We start from the raw sequence: 22,595 nt of genomic DNA, 5'->3' as shown, positions 1-22,595 counted from the left end.
TTGTTTCTACCTTGGAAATAGCTCATGAATGCACCCCCTCTTCTACCTTCCAATTGCTTTCATTTATCATAGCTCCACGAGACAGCTGGAATAATCTCCCAGTTTATTTCTCAGTCCCTGTCTGTTTCACTTCCTTCTCCATTCTGCCACCAGAAAATAGTATTTCTTAAAAATAAATCTAGTTGCATCACTCTTGGGCTTTAAAACGTCACTGATTCCTTGTTGCCTATGGCTGGTTCCCACACAGGGTGCCTGGCCCCAGGGTCACCTGGAGATAGATTCCTGGGGGCCCAGCCCAGGAATTCTGAGTCATTAGGTGAGGCCTGGATACCTGCAGTAAAAAGGAGCTCCTTTCCTAACTTCCCTAGGCGGGTCTGGAAGCTGTCTTCCCCGCACCTGCTCCTGCCCCACGGGGAATGTGCTATTCTTAGTACACTGGCGTCTTGCTTGTTCAAGCCTCTGTGCTTTGCAGCCTCTCTGCTCTGCTCGGGCTGTTTTCTCTGCCTGGAACACCCTCTGCTTGCCATTCCCCCTCCCTTGTTTTCCTGGTGGGCTCAACCTACAGGCTTCCGTGAAGCCTTCTCTGGCTTCCCTGGGATGAATGAGTTGTCCCCTCCTCCGTGTCCCCAGGGCAGTGTGCACACCCCCGTCAGGGCATCTATCAACCCTGCTGCTATATGAGCAGGCCACCTGCCTCTCTTGCTGGGTGCATCTTCCTCAAAGGCAGGACGACGTCTCCTTCTGCCTGTGTCCTTGGTGCCTAGCACAGTGCCTGGCACATCAGCCCCCCTTCCGGTTTGGCCAGCGAGTGAAAGAATGAACGTCCCTTCCTCCTTCCCCTTTCCTACTTCAAGCGCTGCTTGTTAGATGGCAGTGCTAATAGTTAGGAAAAACCCAATGTGAGTTTGTAAGTGTTGCTTTGGTTAGGACCTCCAGTTTCTCCAAGTCATTTTGGTAAATTTTATTTCTCTTCTCTCTTTTTTTTCAGTAGCAGAAAATTAAGGAGAGATTGAGGAGGGGCAGCTTCTCAACTCTGCCACCTACCAAGGCTGTTTGATTTGGGTATCATGAGAGAACACCCCTCCCCTGCCCATGTCACTGTAAAGAACTTCCAGCCTGAAAAGCCCCACTGAGGTGGTTTCCCTCGTTGCTGGGCGGTAACATTTATTTCTTTAGCCAGCAGGGCACTGCCTTCTGTGGCCGGGGAGGCGGTGGGGACCGGGGTGTGTGGTCTCCCAGCCTGGAGAAGGCAGCAACAGCAATGGGGTCCAAGTCCTACTGAGGGTGACGTCTGGAAAAAGAAAAGCCGTCAGGAAAGACAGCTGACCCAAAGAATACTGATTAATGGACTGGCCTCATGGTGGAGAGAGAACTTGGATGGTGCTTCAGTTGGACAAGTACATCCGTGGCTTGGGGGGAAACAGGCCAGGATCACAGAATTCTCAGACCTCAGACTGGACAGAGAGTGAAGAGCTTCCTGGAGGACAGATGCAAGACTCCCACGGTACCTGAGAGGCGGGGATGAAGGACAGACACCGATTCCACGAAAGTTCACTGGGACTAATGCCAAGTTCTTCATTTGGTTACAAACGATCACTGCCCAAGGGATGTGGGATACCTGGCCTGATGGAAGTCAAGCTCAGGGTGGTGTCTGTTTCTTGGGCTGCACTAAGCTGGGGGTAGTGTTCACACGAAAATAGGGCTGCTGGATCTGGTGAAGACAGTATGAAGGGTGGATTCAATGCCTTTCTTCAAACAGCGGAGGCCAGTGGACCAAGGTAAAGGTGATCCAGGTGACAAGAGCATGTTGCACCTGACCGTGGCGAGCTCCCCATAACTGCGGCCGCTTACACTCGTGCGGGGCTTCGCTTTTCCACATTCTCTATCTTATTTGTTCCCCACACAGCCTTTGGGTAGAGTTGAGACAGAGGATGATGTACTCTCGTTAGAGCCAAAGAAACGGCACGGCTAAAGAAAGAGCATTTAAGCGACCGGCCCAAGGTCACACAGCTCACAAGTGGCAGAGCTAAGACTGGAAGCCAGGTGTTCTGGTTCCCAGTCTGATGGACTCCCTGAGTTTCCTATGATCAAGGTGTTGAAGGAGAGGCTGGAAGATCATGGCAGGGGTGCCGCGGAGGTGAGTCCTTCCGAGCCCTGGCTCTGAGTGTCTGTGATCGCCAGGATGCCCCATGCTGGACATCAGACTCTTCTGCAAACTGTGTTCATCACTGTGCAGATGATGACAGGATGCAAGCAACTGACGCTCTTACGTCCCCCACCAGCCACCCGGCAAACACCAGCATGGCCGTGAGCGGAACGTTCGATGTTCGCTGCCTTTGCAGCACCATTTTCCAATGAGTTATGTCACTTATTCAAAAGCATGATTTAATGAAATAGCTCCTTCTGCCTTTTGGAATCGTGGGTCTGGTATTAGGTCTTTACTTCAAGTGTTATTACTTCCAAATTAACTGCAAAATCAAGCTTTCATTATCTGTGACTTCCTAATGGGTGGGAGTGGCAAATCAGACAGACACACTTAGCGTGGGTTAGAAAGTGCTTGGCAATATGACAGCTACATGTAACGTGTGAGCCTTGATTGGTTCCAGAATCGCAAACCAAACAAAACAGTTCTAAAATAAATTATTGGGACAATTGGGGGAATTTGAATATTGACCCTGCACACGTGGGTGTGTGCATATGAGATATTATCCCATCAATGTTAAATTTATTGAGAGTTATGTAGGAGTATGTTCTTTTTCTTAGGCGATTACATGCTGAAGAACTTAGGGTTAGATTGTCGTGATGGTTGCAATTTATCTTCAAATGGTTCATCAAAAACCATACACACGATGAGACCAGCGGGAAGAGCAGACATGGTAAAATGTTAACAACTGATCAATCTAAGAGGAGGGTATTATTTGTACTATTGTTTCAACTTTTCTGTAGGTTTGAATATTTTCAAATGAAAGCTGAGGCAAGGGTGGATTAACATTGAAATTAAGGCAAATTTCAAGAAATACTTTTACTGTGTTGTAAGCCTAAAAACGAAAAGCTCCGGTGGTAAGTAGGCAAGTTGGGGCAAACCATGTTACCTCTTTTCTTTTCTTAGCAGTGTAAAGCCAGTAAACTACAGAATAAAACAAAGGCTGTTTTGTGTGGTAGATGAACTCATTTATCAGCTCATTCAGACTTGAGAGGCAGAGGGAAAGATCAGCCTCTTTTTTTTTTTTTTTTTTTTTGGCGGTAGGCAGGCCTCTCACTGCCGTGGCCTCTCCCACTGCGGATCACAGGCTCCGGACGCGCAGGCCCAGCGGCCATGGCCCACGGGCCCAGCCTCTCTGCAGCACGCGTGACCCCCCCGGACCGGGGCACGAACCCGCGCTCCCCACATCGGCAGGCGGACTCTCAACCACTGCGCCACCAGGGAAACCCGAGATCAGGCTCTTTAAGTCTCTTTTCTCCACCGCTATTCCATCACTCTGATTAACCCTATAGTTACTTACTGATGCTTATAAGAAGAGGAGACAGTCCTACCTCAAATCAGTATAGCCAGGGTTCCAGCATGTTGCCGTACGTAAAGCGTCTTTGAAATACAAGCCATAATTATTTTTGTTTTTCTGGAAAACACTTTTAGTTTGAAAGATGTACAGAATTTAAGAATCTATTTTAAAAAATTAATTTTGAAAGTCAGATGAATTGGCAAAATAAATAATGTTTTAAAAAATTTTTTTACAAAATATAAATTTTTTAACATAAAAGTATTGCTGTGAACTGTTTGGGTTGCAAATGTGTAATTTGGAGGGTTATTAAACTTGTTAGAGATACTTTTATGGGCCCAGAAAAAATTTTACACAAGCCTCGCCCAACCTGTTTGCCAATCTGGTGTGCCTCTCGGAACTCTGAAGAGTCCATGGAACCTGGCTGGAATCTGGGCTCCTTCATTGCTTTACTCTTTGCCTTATCCCTGTTATTTACTATAAGTGTCCTCTTGCTTTTTGTCCCTGATCGATCTGGCTAGGTTTATCAATGTTATTGATTTTCTCAAAGAAAACTTTTGATTTCATTGTTTTTCTCTATTGTTTTTTCTTTCTTTTTTTTTTGTTGATTTTTATTCTGATCTTTATTATTTTTGCTCTTCTGCTTACTTTGGATTTCATTTGCTCTTCATTTTCTAGTTTCTTAAGGTAGAAGCTTGGGTCATTCACTGGAAACCTTTCTTCTTTTCTCATATAGATGTTTAGTGATATAATTTTCCCCCTGAGTATTCTGCATTAGCAGAATCCCACACTTTTTGATATGTTGTATTTTCATTTTCATTCAGTTCAAATACTTTCTAATTGCCTTTTTGGTTTCTTCTTTGACTCATGAGTGGTTTAGAAATGTATTATTTAGTTTTCAAATATTTGGGAATTTTCTAGAGATCTTTCCGTTATTGATTTCTAATTTAATTCCATTATGGTTAGAGAACATCCTTAGTATGACTTAACTCATTTCTGATTTATGTTGTTAGGGTTGTTCAAGTTGTCTCCATTGTTACTAATATTATTCGGTCTACTTTCTCTATCAGTTCTTAAAAGATTTGTGTTGAAATCTTTTGTAGTAAGTATAATTTGCTTATATCTCTCAGCAATTCTATCATTTTTTAGTTCCTATTCTATTCTACTCTAATGCTCTGTTATTATGTGCCCAAAGAAAAAAAAAAGACTAGAAGTATGTCCTCTTGACCTCTTTATAATTATGAAATGACCTTTTTATCCCTGGTAATATTCTCTGCTCTGAAATCTTGTTTGCCTGATATTAATACAGTAACTCTAGCTTTCTTTTGATTGGTGTTAATGTGGTATATTTTTTTCCCATCCTTTTACTTTTAACCTATTTCTTATTGAAAGTGGGGTTTCCTGTAGGCATCATATAGGATGGGTGATGTATTTTCATCCAATCTGACATTTGTCTCTTAATTGAGGTGTTAGGCCATTTATATTTAATGTGATTCTTGATATGGCTTAATTCTAGTTGGGTGTTCCTTTTTACTTATTCCATTGCACTTTGTTTGCTTTTCTTCTTTTTTCTGACTTATTTTGGATAAAGTGAGTGTTTTTAATGATTTTATTTCATCCCTGTTGTCTTATCAGCTATAACTCTTTGTTGCATTGATTCTTGGCTATTTTAGTGTTTATATATAGTATCATCTTTCAAATATCACAGTCTGACTTCATGTGATATGATATCACTTGACAAGTAGTGAAGTGACATGAGAACCTTGTATTTCTCTCTTCCTTGTGCTATTGTCATACATTCTACTTCTACATATGCTATAAATTTATAATGCAGTGTTGTTATTTTTCCTTTACATGGTTGGTTATCTTTTAAAAGTACTTAAACAATAAAAAATAAAGCCTTTTATGTTTACCCAGGTAGTTGTGATTTCCAGTGCTCTTCATTTTTTGTATAAATGCAGGTTTCCCTCTGGTATCATTTCCCTTCTGCCTGAAGGACTTCCTTCAACATTTTTTGTAGAGAGGTCTGCTGGTGATGAATTCTTTTAGCCTTTGTATGTCTGGAAAAGTCTTTAGTTTGACGTTGTTTTTGAAAGATAGTTTTAGTATAGAAATCTAGGATGACAGATTATGTCATTCAGTACTTTAAGGATGTTACTCCAATATCTTCTGGCTTGCATTGTTTCTGACAAGAAATTTGCTATCATCCTATCTTTCTTCTTCTGTTTATAATGTATCTTCATTCTCCCCTCATGGCTGCTTTTAAGATTCTTTTCTTTATCACTGTTTTTAAGCAATTTGTTTATGATGTACGTTGGTGTGTTTTTCCTCATATTTCTTTTCCTCAGAGTTCATTGAGCTACTTGGATCTGTGGGTTGATAGTCATCTTCAAATTTGGAAAATATTCAGCCATTGTTTCTTCAAATACTTTTCAGTTTCTTTCCCCAAACTCCTTGAGAGAGACTCCAATTACATGTATATTATAGGCTGACTGAAGTTGCCCCACAGCTCAGCAATGATCTGTTCATTTTGCTTTGGAAATCTGTTTCATTTTACATAGTTTCTATTACTATATCTTCAAGTTCACTAATTTTTTCTTCTCTAATGTATAATCTGCTATTAATTCTATCAGGTGTATTTTCCAGGTACTGGAATTTTTATTTCTAGAAATTTGACTCTGTTCTTTTTTATATTTCCCGTGTCACCAGTTAACACGTCATTCTTCACTTTAGCTCCTTGGACATATGGAATATAGTGTAATAGCTGTTTTAATGTCTTTGTCCACTGATTCTATCATCTTTGTCATTTCTAGGTTGATTTATATAGATTGATATTTCTTCTTACTATGGGTTGAATTTTCCTGCTCTTTTGCATGCCTGGTAATTTTTTATTAGATGCCAGATATTGTGAATTTTACCTTGTTGGCTGCTGGATATATTTGTATTCCTATAAATATTCTTGAACTTCGTTTTAGCATGAGGTTGAGTTACTTGGAAATAGTTTGATCCCTTTGGGATTTGCTTTTAAGCTTTGTTAGGTGAGATCAGAGCTATGTTTAGTTTATGGCTATTTTTTTCCTACCACTAAGGCATTCTGAGTATTCTAGACAATGCCCCGTTAATTATGAGGTTTTCCAGTCTGGTGGAAATAGGAACTATCGCTGGCCCTGTGTGAGCTATAGTTTTTCTAATCCTTCTACTTAGTTCTTTGCCTAACCTTGGGCAGTTTCCTCAGCCACATGCACTGATCAGTACTCAGCTGAAGACTCCAGGAAGACCCTCTTCAGTTCTTTGGCCTTCTCTCTCTGTGTGCAGGTCTCGCCTCCCCCATTACTCTGTTCTATAAACTCTAGATGTCTTGGCTTCCCTGGACTGCCAGCTCTGTCTCTCCAACTCAAGGAGACCACTGGCTTCTGCCTGAGTTACTTTTCCCTGTACCATGCCTGGGCAAATGTAGGGATCACCCTGGTTTTTTTGGTTTGTTTTTTGTTTGTTTGTTTGTTTTTAAATTTATTTACATTTTTGGCTGCATTGGGTCTTTGTTGCTGCGTGGGGGCTTTCTCTAGTTGCAGCAAGCAGGGGCTACTCTTCATTGTGGTAAGCCGGCTTCTCATTGTGGTGGCTTCTCTTGTTGTGGAGCACGGGGTCTAGGCACGCGGGCTTCAGTAGTTGTGGCACGCAGGCTAGTTGTGGCTCACAGGCTCTAGAGTGCTGGCTCAGTAGTGTGGCCCACGGGCTTAGTGGCTCTGCAGCATGTGGGACCTTCCCAGACCAGGGCTTGAACCTGCATCCTCCGCACTGGCAGGCAGATTCTTAACCACTGCACCACCAGGGAAGTCTGGTCACCCTGTGTGTTATCCACCTCTCAGACATCACTGTCCTCTGTTGCCTGATATCCAGTGTCTTGAAAACCACTGTTTCATATATTTGGTCCAGTTTTTTAGTTGTTTCATGTGGTAGAGTAAACCTGTTATTCCATACTGGTCAAATGTGGAAGCCCACCATAACTTTTAATTGGGCAAAATCCAAAGTACACATTTAAAAACCTACAGTGCTTGAGGGATTTAATATTACTAGTAATGGATTCCCTATTGTATGCCTGTTCCTTTAAAAATAATTTACATTTAATCTAGTGCCTATGCGGATAAACAATCTCTCCAAGTGATGGGGTTCGTAACATGAAAACACAGACTCTGCCTTCTCTAGGAATAATAGACTTCATTTGTTTATTTCATCTGTCACAACAAATAATTTCTTTAGCACCCACTAGGTGTGACTGAAATAAGTCAGATTTCTCCCATTGACGATCTTAAGTTTGGCCATTCGATGTAGACATGTAAATAAATATTTCAGTATTATGTGATCAGCACCATAATAAAAGTACAAATAGGATGCTTTAGGACCATAAAGAAGGGTCGCCCAGCTGAAGGGCCCATGGGAATGTGGCAATAGGTAAAGGGACTCTTCAAGGATGAGGGGAAGGTGATTAAGCAAATAAGATGATAAATATATTTCAAAGCAGGAAGACTTAAAACAATAAGACACATGGGGGAGCTAAAAGCTCCTGTACTTATGCAGGAGATGAGGCTAAGAGTTAGGTCGAGGAGAGCCTTGGATGCCATACTAAGGAAACAAGATGATTCTGAAAGCAATGAGGAAACATTGCTAGGCTTTTAACAGGGGAGTGAGAGGCTGCAAAGTGGAAGAAGCATTTGGGGGATGACACACCCAATTCCTGGCAGAAAAACCAACTAAGATCTTATGGAAATAGTCCATGGAAGAGGAGTTGATAATATGACATTGAGAAGTGGTAGTAGGGATGGAGAGGAAGAGACTGATTGAGAAATGTTTAGGAGATACTTTCTGTAGAACTTGGTGATCAGCTAGAATGGAGAGGGCAGGAAATGGATGCCTGGTTTGGATGGAAGAGAACATCTTGAACTGAGATAAGAAATGTAAAAGGAGAAAGGACAGGGCTGGGGCTAAAATAAGTTCAGTTCTGGATAGTCAAAGGGAAACATTGTATAGACCCTACATCTGTCATTGCTATGACAGAATATATTGGAGTGATCTGATTACATCTTACTCACTTGCCTATCTAAAGTCGAATGGCAGGACCATAGCTTACTTGTCGCTGTGTCTTGCCGCTGCCTACCCTGCCTGAAGCTCTGGAATAAGTTGGGCCTGAAGCATAGGTGATGGGGAAGCCATCAATGGATGAGATCACCCAGGGAGAGACAGGAAGGAGCCCAAGAAGAGCAGTGACACACAGAAGAAGATGTTCACACCTTGGGGTGAGAATTTGAGAAATGAGTGACCTGGCTTCACATTGCCATAGGGCTTTCCCATGGACCCCATGAAATACCACCTGCTTTGTCAGTGTTTTGGGTTTAGGTAAGTCATTTCCTTTGTATATTTTAAATATTAACACAAAAGCTTTCAGTGATTGTACGGACATATTTTGATCCATCACTTGACTATCTCTGCTTGGAAGAAAATATCTAAGGGGTGGGCAGGGGGATTAAGGATGGTTAATGCAGACTGGACAGAGGCAAAAAGCTACAGGAAGGAAGGATGTGGGGATGTGTATGTAGTTCCCCTGACTCTGGAGCTATGAGAAATAACTCTGATTTGGCAATTATGATGCCAGTAGGGAAAAGATTATATAGGTCAATGTTCTGTTGTAGAAATACATCTACTCTGCTTAAAGTAAGAGCTATAACTGAATTATTTTCATGAATACGCAACCTACTTAACAGAACTCTGAATCTTCTGGTTTTTTTTTTTTTTTTTTTTTTTTTTGCGGTACGCGGGCCTCTCACTGTTGTGGCCTCTCCTGTTGCAGAGCACAGGCTCTGGACGCGCAGGCTCAGTGGCCATGGCTCACGGGCCCAGCCGCTCCGCGGCATGTGGGATCTTCCCAGACCGGGGCACGAACCCGTGTCCCCTGCATCGACAGGCGGACTCCCAACCACTGCGCCACCAGGGAAGCCCTTCTGGTATTTTTATATATTAAGAGACCACATATGTGAGAATAAGACTATAGGACAACAGTATTTTAAATAACACAATTCCATTTCAAATACAGAGCAATAACGGATGCAAAACTGAAACGTTAAGGCCCACCCGCAATCCATCTCCCATCATTTTCTCTTGCCAATCCAGTTGCCCATTATTGCTGACTAATAGGAAAACAAGTGGAGGGAATTCCCTGGCGGTCCCGTGGTTAGGACTCTGCGCTTTCACTGCCAAGGGCAGGGGGTTCAGTCACTGGTCAGGGAACCAAGATCCCGCAAGCCACTTGGTGTGGCCAAAAAACCCAGTGGCATCAAATAGATGTCTCAAGCTGCCGATCTTTAAATGACCCTTTTGGGCCTCCTCAGTTGATTTAATCACCTGTCCCTACTGATCTTGCTTCTTTTCCAACTAAGGTGAGGCTTCTGTGACAAAGATTTGGTTTTCAGCTTCCAGAACAGGCTTTCTGAGTCAAGTTCCAGAGCTTGAGTGGAATGCACAGCAAGCGTTGCTCTGGCTTTTGTAGTCCTGTTAGTCAACAGTATAATTTCATACCTGTACTGTCTGTTCTGAATTCTGACAAGCACGATCTGATAGACTGTGAGGAGTGATGAAACACTGGGTTTCACCCTGAGAGTGAGGGAGAAAGAGGAAGCTGAGGGGGTGGGGAAAGAGAGAATGAATTTGGAGTCATGGGAAGTACAGTCAGACTGAGCTCTCTGAATCTAGCATTTTTAAAGCATATGCAAAGGACTTTTGTGTTAAACTGGTTAGGGTTATAGATTCACATACCTCTTCAAACTCTGAAGGTTGAAAAATCATCATTTAAATTTCAAAGAAACTCACACAAATTAAAATATACGGGAAACGTCAGATTCCTGCACACCTGTAGTCAGCTGTTTTTACATGTGGCAGATGCTGTGGTAATTCTCTCCTGTAAGGTTTCTGTTCATTCAAACCTCTGGTAGCTTGTTAAGAGGAGGTGAAAGGATTCTGTAGCTGATAGACTGTTTCCGCAGGATCAGGTAGTTCTCTCCCTAATTAGGAAAGGGTGAGGGCCCTCAGGTTAAATTTCAGTTAAGTACTTCTCCACCCTCACTAACTCCATTGGAAGTATTCAATCTGGCCTTCAAATCAATGGAAGGGGCCAACTATTGTTTAACCAACATCAACGAAGTCATAAAAAGGCAAGTCACAAAAGCACCCGCAGAAGGTTCTCATCTACTATTCTTAGTCTAGGTTGAGGGACACAGTGATATCACCCAGTAATTTCCAACCTTGCCCGATCGAAATTTCACCTGTGACGGGCATTTTTAAAACACAGCTTCCCGGGCTCTTCACTTGGAGACTGAGATTCAAGACATTGGTGGGGAGATGTCCGGGGGAGGCTGGGGAGAGGGACTGGAAACTGTAACTTTAACAAGTGCCTTTTGTGTGTCTTAAGAGTGGGTAAGTTGGGGGAGCTGGGACATAACCAATATAAACTTTTATTGAGAAGAGTTGCTTGATGGTTACAAAGTCAGAGAAAACACTTCTCCTCAGGGCTTAGTAACTCCTACCCTAGAGCCAGTAAGTTACTGCAGCGACACTTTTGCCTAGTGCCTTTATGACGAACTTACTGAAGTTGCCAATGACAGAGAAAAATCATTTTTTGCATGAATTAGGAAACCAGAAAGAGTTGAGTCCAAGGTATTCATCAAACGTGTGTGTGAACGTGTTGTTCCAAGTGTCTTGTGGAGTTTGGCACTTTTTTTTTTTTTTAACATATCAATGTTCTCCTCTGTAAAATTGGGATAATAATGCCGACTTCCTTGAGTTTGTATGAGGACTGAAGAACATCTGTAAGACCCTGAGCACAGTGCCTGGCATGTAGAAAGCATGGAATGAAGGTAGCTTATAATCGCTATTGTTATTTATACACCAGGATTTAAATCTTTATGATCAAATGATATATGACTGAAAGCTTGCCTTAAATTTCCGTATTTCATAAAAGTCATGTTCTCACACAATTTAGTTCTGGTGCCATTGCTTATGAGTCTACCCAAATGGAATTTTTCTAGAATGTCTAAAACTGTTTTTATTATTTTCATAACTTTCAGAGCTACAAACTCTGCAGATGCCTTGCTTGGTCTGTACACTTGGGGAAAAAATGAGTTTATTTCTCACAGCTAGAGATTTCACACAAAAATCTAGATTTCCAGGTTTTCTAGAAAAATGAGAAGTTGAAGGATACAGGCTCCTTGTTCTCCTGCTGGGAGTACCTGCTGGACTGGAGGGGCTGCCCCTCTGAATGGGGCGCACGTGTTCCTGCTTGTCTGCTTCCTAATTTCTGCGACTCACCTGGCCCTTGTAGGCATCTGAGTTTGTCACCCTGACACCCAAGGTGATGTCTTATTTTCTCATACATCTTTGAATTCTCAGCTCTTAACCTGGTTAGTACTCATAAATGGATAAACTGGAGAAACAGCCACTTAACTGCCCCTCACACCGACACTGTTCTAGCCACTCCAGTCCACAGACCCCGTAGGTGAATATCCACAGTACCTACCTCCTATGATCCTCCAAAAGCTGCTGAATCAAGTCCACCCCCAAGCCTGGCACTCAAGATAACCCCCAGTCCACTGTCATTTTCTGCCATGTTTCACATCCCAGTTAAGCCAGCTGCATCCACAGCATTCTCTGAACCTGCTTCCTGCTTCCCCAGCTTGGAACCTCCACCCTCCCTCTATACCCCTTCCTCGTGAAAGCCTACCCATCTTTCAGGTGCCACCTCCCCTGTGATGCTTTTCTAATTTCCCCAGCCAGATGTGAACGTTATAATCTGGCATTTCTATAATCGTTGGTTTGTAAATGTGACACCCATCCATAGTGCCTTGTACTGTGGTTAGCTGGGTACAGGCCCTAATTCTGCTGCTTGATATGTGGGAACACCCCCCTCCCCCAGTACCCCATGGCAGAAACCATGTCACAATCCTCAGAGTATCACCAAAACCAAGAGCCCAATATATTGTGAGGGATGATCAAAATATTTAGATACAGGAATACATCTCCATTCTAAGGAGAAAATGCTTTCTGCTTTCCTCATCATCCTACTACAACATGAAAACTTACACCTTCTCAAATATTCTGTTTTTGGCCCTCCTTAGAAAGCTTAACTGAACATTAGCCTTTATCATATCATTTGCTTGATGGCTTAATAGTTTCTTTAACTGAGAAACAGGGATAATACAACCTCTAGTGTGGTCATAAGGATTCAGTGAGTTATGTGCAGGTGAAGTACTTAGCACAGTGCCTTGGGCAGAGCAAACATCAAGTGCATGGCGATTATTATTACTATGTGAAAGCTCACCTAATATTTAGAAACCAGTTAAGAACTGGCTTTGCTTCATTCTACTTTTTCTAAAAATACTTCTTAGTAAAGAGCAGGTCAAAGATTATAGTTTGTGTGACTTAGACTAAAGAAATGTATTTCGCTCAAAAAAATGGTTATTTCAAATACCAAAGGTTCAGGCAACAGTAGCTTTTTTAAGAGTACACTTTTATAACCACCAAGGTAATGACTGATTCAGGAAAAGATTACCAATGAATGTTAAAACCGTCAGGTGAAAGTGTGTTGAGGTACAGGGTATTTACAATCTCACAATTTCATCCCATAGATTAGTTATTAATTACAAAGGGACGAACTGCTTTTACATTGGAGAAATTTGGTGACTGTCACCTCAATTGAGTGGTCAGAATTACCGCCACCAAAGAAAAACCACAACTGACATGCAATAAGATCTACAATAACAAAAAATAAAAACAAAAAATACAAATAAAATTATCATCACTATTACGGGCCAAACAGACCCTTGTGATGTGATGTAATGAGGAAATAACATCCCTATGCAGTATTCTTGCAAAAAAAATTAACTTGACTCTATCAAGAAGATAAATCTAGATTGTGCAACAAACTCCAGAACAACTGACTCTTACTTTTCAAATAGACCAATGTCATGAAACACAGGAAAAGAAGGAAAGAAAGAAAAAGAAAAAAAAAAGGGGGGCATCTTTCTAAATTAGGGTCTAAAGACATTAATAATCAATGCAGCACTGAGCCTTGATCCCATCCTCTGTGGGGAAAATAAGCACAGCTATAAATATCCTTATTTGGACAACTGGTGAAGTATGGATAACCCTATATACTGGATAATTAAACGTAGGGGAAAAAATAAGATTGTAACTCAATTATATTTTGATTGACCAGCTCTTTCCTGAAGTACTTTGGTGTCTGGGAATCTATTCGTTGTAAGACCTAAAAACATGAACATAGGGCTTCCCTGGTGGCGCAGTGGTTGAGAGTCCGCCTGCCGATGCAGGGGACACGGGTTCGTGCGCGGAGCGGCTGGGCCCGTGAGCCATGGCCGCTGAGCCTGCACGTCCGGAGCCTGTGCTCCGCAACGGGAGAGGCCACAACAGTGAGAGGCCCGTGTACAGCAAAAAAAAAAAAAAAAAATCAACATAACATCTGACATGTTTGCTCTGTTGAAATGGATTGGAGTTTCTGTAGAAAGAATGCACAACTGGGTTGTAGTTGTATAAATGGGCATAAGAGCTCAGAAGAGAACAAAGTACACATAATTCTGTGGAGTGTTTGATTGGGACAATACTAACTGCCCAGAGAGAGGGCTGAGTAAATGTTCACTGATGACAATAACCAACAGAAAGTCCCAAAGTGGGGCCCTTGCTTTATTGCTTTTAGGAAATTTTACCCACTGAGAATGGATTACCAGTAAAATCATAGAGCAATTTTGTTTTCCTTTCAGCAGACGTGGATGACCAGGCAGCCGGTGGGAGCAGCCCTGGCTGTCTCCATCTGATACAATGGTGTGTATTAGTCGCCAATAAGGGGAAATTATACAACCACGTGAAAGCCTGGCTGGCAGTCATTAGAGTAATTCAGTGTTTGGGCTGCCTCTGTGTTTCAGGGGGGTGATTGGAGCCATTAACAGCTTACCTGTAGTTTCAGAAGCCCCAAATATTTTTATTACTAGTGTCCTCAGGCATAGACTTTTTAATTTAAAAAAAGAAAGTTCAGGATGGAAATAGTATATCACCACAGGAACATCTCTGCCTCAGAAACACATTATAGTTTACCTGTCAATCTTATCATCATGCCAGGTTTATTTTGAGTGTCTGGAATGAGGAAGAGGAAGTAAGGAAGAAAGGTGGTGGCAGCACTGACAGAGGAGTCTTCAGAATCACTAATACCCTGGAAAAGCTGAGGACCTGATTCCAAACTGGTACTGACATCTCCTGTTTCTCGCCTCCTTGGCTAATAAGAAAGTCATCATTCTGGCCCTGAGATTTTCCCCTACTTCTTCCAAAGCCATTAATGCCTTACTTTTTGGATTTTTTTGGACAGGTGTTATGGTAGATTCAATTTGGCTACAACTTCTTTGGCACTCTCCCCTACAGGAGGTGTGTTTTTATCCCCTGCCCCTCCTTGAATCTGGGTTGGCTCTGTATCTGCTGAACTAACAGATTCCTGCAGAAGTGCATTGAGTAGCTCCAGGCCTGGCCTTCCAGGGGACCGTGTCTTCCTTCCTTCCTCTTGGAACCTAGCTCCCATGCTGGGAGATGCCCAAACCACATGAAGAGGCCCATGGCCAGTGGGGATTGGCACCCCGGCCACGCCCCAGATGACATCACACGCAGGCCAATCCACACAAGAGGATCACAGAATCAAGAGAGAGAAGAAAATGTTGTAAGCTGCTAAGTTTGGGTGTGGTTCGCTCTGCAGCAAGAGAGAACTGAAATTTGTAAACTCACAGGAAGGAAGGTTTATCTTGCTAACCAATGCAGAATAACAAAGCACCCACCCTAACACTGAGCAGTAACAGAACTGTTCAGAAGGAGGGTCGACATCCTTATCCTTTAGTGGGTTTGGGTCTCAACAATGGCCTCAGCTTTTAGGCCTCTTTTTAATGTTCGACACAGAAAATTTTAAAATAGAAAAATTTCGTTTTAATACCGCCTCGCCCCAACACGTGTGTTTCACACAGACCTTATTTTTTAAACAGAGTTTATTGTATTTAATACATTATAAAATTTGAAAAACTGTAGGAAAGCAGCAGACTCAAACTGGAGCAACTCTAACAAGTAATAATTCTGGCCCCTTTGCAAAACTGATCGGTTTAAAAACAAAGTCATGTTCACATCTGTGAGGCGGACAAAAAAGTGTGACTTCTGTACAAACTACGTTTAAAATTTCATGTCTAACGTCTTTCGAATGCAGTGTGCGCGTGAGAGTTGTTTTTGAAGTCCTGCCCAGTCCCCTGTCTAAAGAGAGACATGAAACTTCCATATGCAAAGAAATGCGATTCTAAGTGTTCTTGTTTTTTTAAAAAAGGAAAAAGAAGGACAAAGGAAAAAGAAAGAATGGATGGCTGTTGGCAATGGAAACTGTAAGGAGATGCGTCCTCACTGCTTGTGGCTTGTTTATTGGTCAGAGGCCTTGGGAGGCCCAGGACACTTCACGGCCATCACAGCACCAACTGTAGCTACCACCTTTTTTTCTTTTTTTGCATTTCCTACCTTTTGACATATATATATATATATTTATATATTTTTTACACCTTGAGGATATCACTATTCCAATTGTTCCCATATGAATACAGGTGTGGTCTCTATTGGATATAAATGTGTCTTTTATTAAATTTTAGGTCCAGGACTTGGTTTGCTGTCCCAACTGCACATAAATGTCCCTTTCTTGTTTGCATTATTTGTTGTGTATGTTTTCTCCTTTTTGCATAAGAAATATGTCCACTTAGTCCAGAGGCTCTTGCTTTATCCGGATGACAGAGGGTCCACGGGGCGTCCGCCTCAGTTCCCGCCGCAGGACGTATTCGCTGAACTGAGATGAGTCCACTCCTCCCCCACAGGAGCCCACGATTTCAAATCCTCTTTGCTGCAACCTCTCAAGGACCTGTGAGGGACCAATACAAGCAGGCAGTTAGGGGTGAGCTAGGTCCTTTGGCCACATAAACAGCCCAAAGACTGTCCCCAAGTTTGAGATCATGTGCAGCTCTGGTTCATCTTATCCAACCCTTAAATCTCTGTTTCTCTGCTTTCAAACAAAACTCTGGATTACAGGGCAGGAGGGAGCGAGCAAACGTTTTTAATACCTAAAATGTTCCTTCACACGCTAGCTTTACACATGCCAAGTTCATTTACTCATTACAACCACCTTGCATAATGGGTGGAGTTAATCCATTTGACAGATGAGAAAACTGAGGCTCACTCCTAGTAAGTGATGGAATTGGGTTTCCAACTTAGGTCTCTTTGGCCTCAAATCCCATGTTTTTTGCAATGTGCAACTCCACCTTCTCTGCAGAAAGAGAGGGTTCACATTTCAAAGCTCATTTACCACTAACATATATTCGATGAGATGATAAAGACTATGGAGAGACAGTGATATTATCTGAATTTACTCGGTCGGTGATTCAGCCTCAACTCATTCACTCTTGACTGGGCCATTGTTCAAATTTCCTGAAACTGAGTTAATATATTTCAGCTTGAAAGACTGATGCAATTTCAACAGCAGAAGAAATGGACTACTAAAGACAGTGGAGGTCTATCTACAGCTTTCAAGTTTGTGGCTTTTGAAATAGTTCTATTGCCTTGAGTGTATCCAGGGAGGCAAGAATAAATGCAATGGTTGTATATGATCTGTATTAGAAAATATATCCAAAAATAAAGATGTTCTAAACTTCTCATACAAACATAACCCATATAATCTCTGATTTTGAAATCAAATACCTAATGCCAGAAAGATCCCTGGGTTTGTCACTACTTGTCTGACACACTTGAATGCAGGAAACATTTCCTGCAACTCTTAGATACGCAGAAATACAGGAAACTGATCTACAGCATTCTGTTTATTTAGGAATCCAACAAATATTAGATTTGTAAATGTTCCCTGCCAGGATTCTGGATGTAATTAAATTATATCTACACCACTCTAAAGGCGAGATGACTCAATCATAACTTTAGAAAAAATGCCTGGCTCAAATTTTTAAAATTTTTGGAACAAAGTGAAATGTTACCAAATAACTCTCAAAATGTAATTACAGTGAATCCTTACTATGTCTTTTTTTGAATTATTTTTTGGTTGGCTACTTTTGCATGTAATATAATCTGCTATTTTGCAAAAGAGCTAACTAGATGAGATGGGAAAGCAAGAGTATGCATTCTAAAAATTAAAACCTCAAATGGTGGCAAATTAAAAAAAAAAAGTCCTTATGGGAACAAAATGAACACTCTTCCCTGCAGTTGTCTACTTCTATACATAAATTCACAATGCATATGCACACCAGGCGGCAGAAGGACGCTATGAAGAAAACAATCTCTAAGTTCAGAATCAAGCACATTAAGATGTGCTTTGGTGGCAGGTGAGTAAAAAGGTGAACAGCTCACTCTCAGGAGATTTCCCCAGTAGAGGCAGGAATGTAGCTTGTCAGCAAGAAGCACCCTAGCCTGCTTGGCCAAACCACTGCCTTGGAAAGGATTTTTTTGCCTTGATCAGGAGAGAAATTACAAAGGTAGAGGAAGCTGAAGAATAAAGAACTTAACTCATACCGTTTGTCTTTCAGTGTTGTTAGGTCGCTAAATTGCTAATATAAGGAAGTCCCTAAGCTTCATCCCCAGAGGGTCTAATATGCATATGATAATTATTCAATATGATCCAATGTTACCCTGAAGGTGGTAAAGCTTATTCCAGTGTAATGCAGATAGCTTATGTATGCTTCTTGACTGTTCCTTTTTAAGCCACAACTCGTTAATAGCAAAGTTCCTTAAAGTTAGTGATCATTTGGGAATATTAAAATCACTTGGGTAGCTCTCAGGGCTCCTGTGCCTTATCCCAAAGCCTCTGAACGCCTAGAGGACGGTGCCTGCCCTCTAGATGGGGCAGGAGCTCGCATGGCCATGTCACATGACGAAGTTAATCCAGGTGGAAATCCACATCTGATCAGACTCAAATGACTGGGAAACGTGTCAGGCTTGTGAATTTCTGATAGTTATTCAGTGGCCCTAGGGATGGGGCCCTAGAGAAGCAATGAAATGCTGTCTAGAGAGAGCTGGGGGAGGGGGGCGGGGCAGGGCACGGGGAGGAGGGCAAAGGCTTTCAGGGCTCTAGAGGCTTTTCTAAATCGCTGAGGCCCCGCTCAGGAACTGCACAGGGCGGTCCAGGGTGCGACTCCAGGCCTGCACAGCCCAGGCGCCACCCGCTGCCTGCTGGGGTGTGTGCCTTCCTCTGGCATGCCCAGGGCTCAGTGTCTGCCAGTTTCCTTCTACTCTGCTCTCAGACACCTGATCACAAAACTTTAAAATGATAAATAGCTGTGAAACCATCCTCAAGAGGCAGAATGGTAGAGTGGGTGCTTCTAGTCTTGGAGTTTGGGGAGAGGTTTTGTTGGCTCAATACTGAATAAAGCCATGGACCCGTTCCAACTAAAAAGACAGAGAAAAGCCCCCAAACCCTGACTCCATTGACTTCAAATCGTTTTGAATCCCACAGACCTGGAGTCAAGACCCAGGTGTGCTTCCTTTTTCTCATCAGCAAGACGGAATTTACAGTGCTTACCTGTTAGGGTTGGTGTAAGAAGACAAGCACGGACAACGCTTGGCCCAGGGCTGGCACGCGTCAGTTACGACGGTGACCACAGTTACCATCATCTAAGGCACGTGGCCCCTCACACCTTGTCAACCAAACTTCTGAATTCTGCCCTTAAGTCTTCTTCTCCCATAAACTTCTGTATCTCAGAAAATACTAATTCCATTCACCCAGTTCCTCCAACACAAATCTCAGTCATCTTTGCTTCTGTCCCACAACCCAGAGCCATTGTCAGAAAACCTTGTCAGCTCTACATTCAAGATATTCAGGGCAGTCCAGTGGTTAGGACTCTGCGTTCTCACTGCCGAGGGCCCGGGGTTCAATCCCTGGACAGGGAACTAAGGTCCCCCAAGCTGTGCGGTGCCTCCAAAACGAAAAACAAACAAACAAAATTACTTTGGAACTTCCCTGCCAGTCCAGTGGCTAAGACTCCGTGCTTCCACTGCAGGGGGCACGGGTTCAATCCCTGGTCGGGGAACTAAAATCCCGCATGCCGCATAGTGCAGCCAAAAAAAAAAAAAAAAGATATTCAGAGTCGGAAACTTCTCAGTTATTGCTTGGACCAGCTTTCTAACTGGTCCCCTTGCTCCCCCTGGTTTCCACCTGTTGCTGGAATATTCACTTTCAAATACGAGTTACAACATGTCAGTCTCTTGCTCAAAATCCTCAAATGGCTTTCCATTTGACTCATACAAGCAAGGGAACCAAACCCCAAAGAAACCAAAACAAAGAATCCCAGAGCTCTTCCCACCCTCTGTGGGGCACTCCACCATCTGTCCCTGGGGGGGCTCTGCACTACCCACCCCACCTTTACTCACTTAAAGCCACGCTGGCTTTCCTGATACTCCTCATTAGGTCAAGCACGTGCTCCTACCCTGGGGGCTTCAGAACTGCTGCTCCCCCTGCCAGGATACCCTGCCCTAGGCATCCTCTTCTCACTACCTGCCCATCATTTAGGTTGGTTATTGTTTGCACCCTCCCACCCCCATTCCCATAATATAATTCCCTCTTTTCCATGAAAAGAGGGCTGTTGTCTGTTTTCTTCCCTTCTGTATCACCAGTGTTCATACCAGCACCCGGCACACAGTAGATGTTCAATAAACGTTTGTGGAATGACTGAATGACTGCTGTAGAGAGAGGGGTGAACAGTTTACGCCCCCCAACCATGTGAGGGTTCTCCAGCTCTCTGGAGGAAAGGTACCACATGAAGGCAAGATAACAGCATTAAGAGCAACATTCGATGCCACACAGTGTGTGACGACACTATACCTGGACTGAGTTGAGGTGACAGTAGCCATTCAGTGGAAATCTGATGACATGTGTTGAGTCGTGATTCCAGCCTGCATTGACGGAGTTACACATCACGTCGCCGATCTCTGGAAACACTTCTTCTATCAAGGATTTGTCACCGCTGAGCGTGATCCTTTCTCCGAGGTCTGGGGCAACACGTACCACGAGGCACTCACAGGGCCTAGAAAAGCGACCGGTTTCTCTGTCCTGTTTCCATCTTTCCATCTCCAACAACATGGGCTGAAGCTGAAAATATTTTGCCTCTTCATATAACAAAGTGTAGTCCTGAAAAAAAAAAAAGGTATTTCACAGTGTAAAATGCAAACTTAAGGTGCCAAAAATGTCCACATATGAGAGGTGAATTTTTCACCCCTGTTACTTCAATAATCAAATCTGGGTGTAAATTTTTCACTTATATAACACTTTTGTACAGACTCAGTTTGCATTCATTCATTCAGTGATTATAATAGGAGCTAAGGGTATTAAGGGGCAGGTGGGACCGTTCTAAGTGCTTTCATGAAATCCCCATAATTGCCCAGTGACTTGGGAACCATGTTTTATTCCCATTTTGCAGATGAGAAAACTAGGATGTGAAAGGATTCACCAAGACTTTTCTCTTTTTGTAGAAAAATGCCTTTGGGTGTTTACAGTTTGTGTCCATGAGAATCCACTTTATGGCCTCTGGATGGAACGCCTATATGGGTCGAGGCGGGGGAGGCAGAGCTGTGCACCATTCACCAGGAGCCTATGCTCCTTGTCACCTTCAGTGGCAGCTCCAGAACGTCTCACAGGAGGGGGAGGGGCAGGGCCATGGTGGAGGTGGGGCTGGAAAGCGGGTGGATGGGCACCTGGAGGGCACGCATGCTGTTTTTACCTAAACTTGCGGGATGGGTGATGGTTTGGGGGAGGCTGATGGAGGACGCAGTGCCCTCCACCAGCCCTCGGTGCCCCCATCACAAAGTGAGAGAGGCAAACAAAGTGAGAGAGCCTCAGGCCTGGGCTGCTGAAAGACAGATGTGCAGGAAAGGAAACTAGTCCACTTCTGAAAATGCAGTCACCCAGTCTTCGGGCGTGGTTTCTTTTTCTCTTGTCTTAAAAAAAAAATCTATTAAAACACACACAAGCCACTGAATGGGAGGACAAAAGAGGATGACGGAGAGGCAGCAGCTCAGGAAGAATGTTATCAAGCAGGTCAATATTATGTCTAAACGTAGCTATGGCCACAATCATCTCTGGCTGTGAGGTACGTGGACACTTGTCCAGACACGCCGGTTGAGAACATTTTAATCAACCGACACGCATTTCTCCTTCCTTCCACAGGCTGGAGCTGGCAGGCGGTGCCCCGTGCCTGCAGGAGAGCCAATGCCTGAGCCCAGGGCTCGAGGGCCGCCAGAGGCCTCGGGACGGAGCATAGGAGGGCATGACTTCAGGAGAGCTGCTTTATTTGGCACTTTGCTTTTTCTTGCAAATCAACAGCTGGAGCATTATTCAAGGCTTCCACAGAAAACAGAGTTGGAGGGGCAAGAAAGTATGAGTGGGTCCCTAGCTGGATCGTCTACCTTCCATGCTGATTAACTCGGGCCAGGTGTAAGACATGACCTGGACGCTGATCAGCAGAAGGGGCTGCTGCTTTACTCTGTCGTCTCCTAGCAACCCCATCACTACAGGAGCCTGGCTCCCTGCAGGAGAGCAACCCACTGCTCCAATCATCTCATTTCACCTACTTCGCCTCCTATCTCACAGGAGATACTGCTCGGTTTGAGGTGTTGAGAACCAAGCTGCAGTGTGGTCGCTCTGAGGGCAGAACCGAGCCCCCAGACCAGCCCAGCCTGAGGGTAGGAGTGAGGGAACTGCAGGTTCCTCCTGGTCAACCTGGGGACCCCACTACCGTGCCCTGGTCATCTTTGAAGTCCACCAACCGTGACATACTGACCTTAATATCTTACTCATCAAGATGACAGCTCTCAAGGAGATTTAAACAGTATTGAGAGTTACACAATGCTACTGCTTTTTATTCTCCTGTGAGATTTAATTACAAATTTTAGCATGAAAAAGAATCCGGACTCCAGTGAAAAACATGCCATCAAGTCTTCAGATCTTAAAACTGCTCACAGCAGTCTTGACCAACCTTGACCCTT

General features: G+C 43.3%; 1 protein-coding gene across 3 annotated transcripts in view; it reads right to left on the bottom strand.

Moving 5' to 3' along the window:
- Positions 1-15,499: 15,499 nt before the first annotated feature.
- The window catches only part of KCTD1 (potassium channel tetramerization domain containing 1), a 183,361-nt gene continuing 176,265 nt past the window's right edge, over positions 15,500-22,595 (bottom strand). For all 3 annotated transcript variants that reach the window (XM_032602750.1, XM_032602751.1, XM_032602748.1), the window contains exons 4-5: positions 20,437-20,742; positions 15,500-16,479 (exon numbers count right to left, since the gene is read on the bottom strand). In XM_032602750.1, the coding sequence (XP_032458641.1) occupies positions 16,321-16,479; positions 20,437-20,742 (465 nt within the window). In that variant the 3' untranslated portion in view covers positions 15,500-16,320. The remainder of the gene's footprint in view (positions 16,480-20,436; positions 20,743-22,595) is intronic.

The sequence above is a fragment of the Phocoena sinus genome, chromosome 14 (genome assembly GCF_008692025.1).
Source record: "Phocoena sinus isolate mPhoSin1 chromosome 14, mPhoSin1.pri, whole genome shotgun sequence".
Taxonomy (NCBI): Eukaryota; Metazoa; Chordata; class Mammalia; order Artiodactyla; family Phocoenidae; genus Phocoena; species Phocoena sinus.
This window is presented reverse-complemented; position numbering and strand designations above follow the sequence as displayed.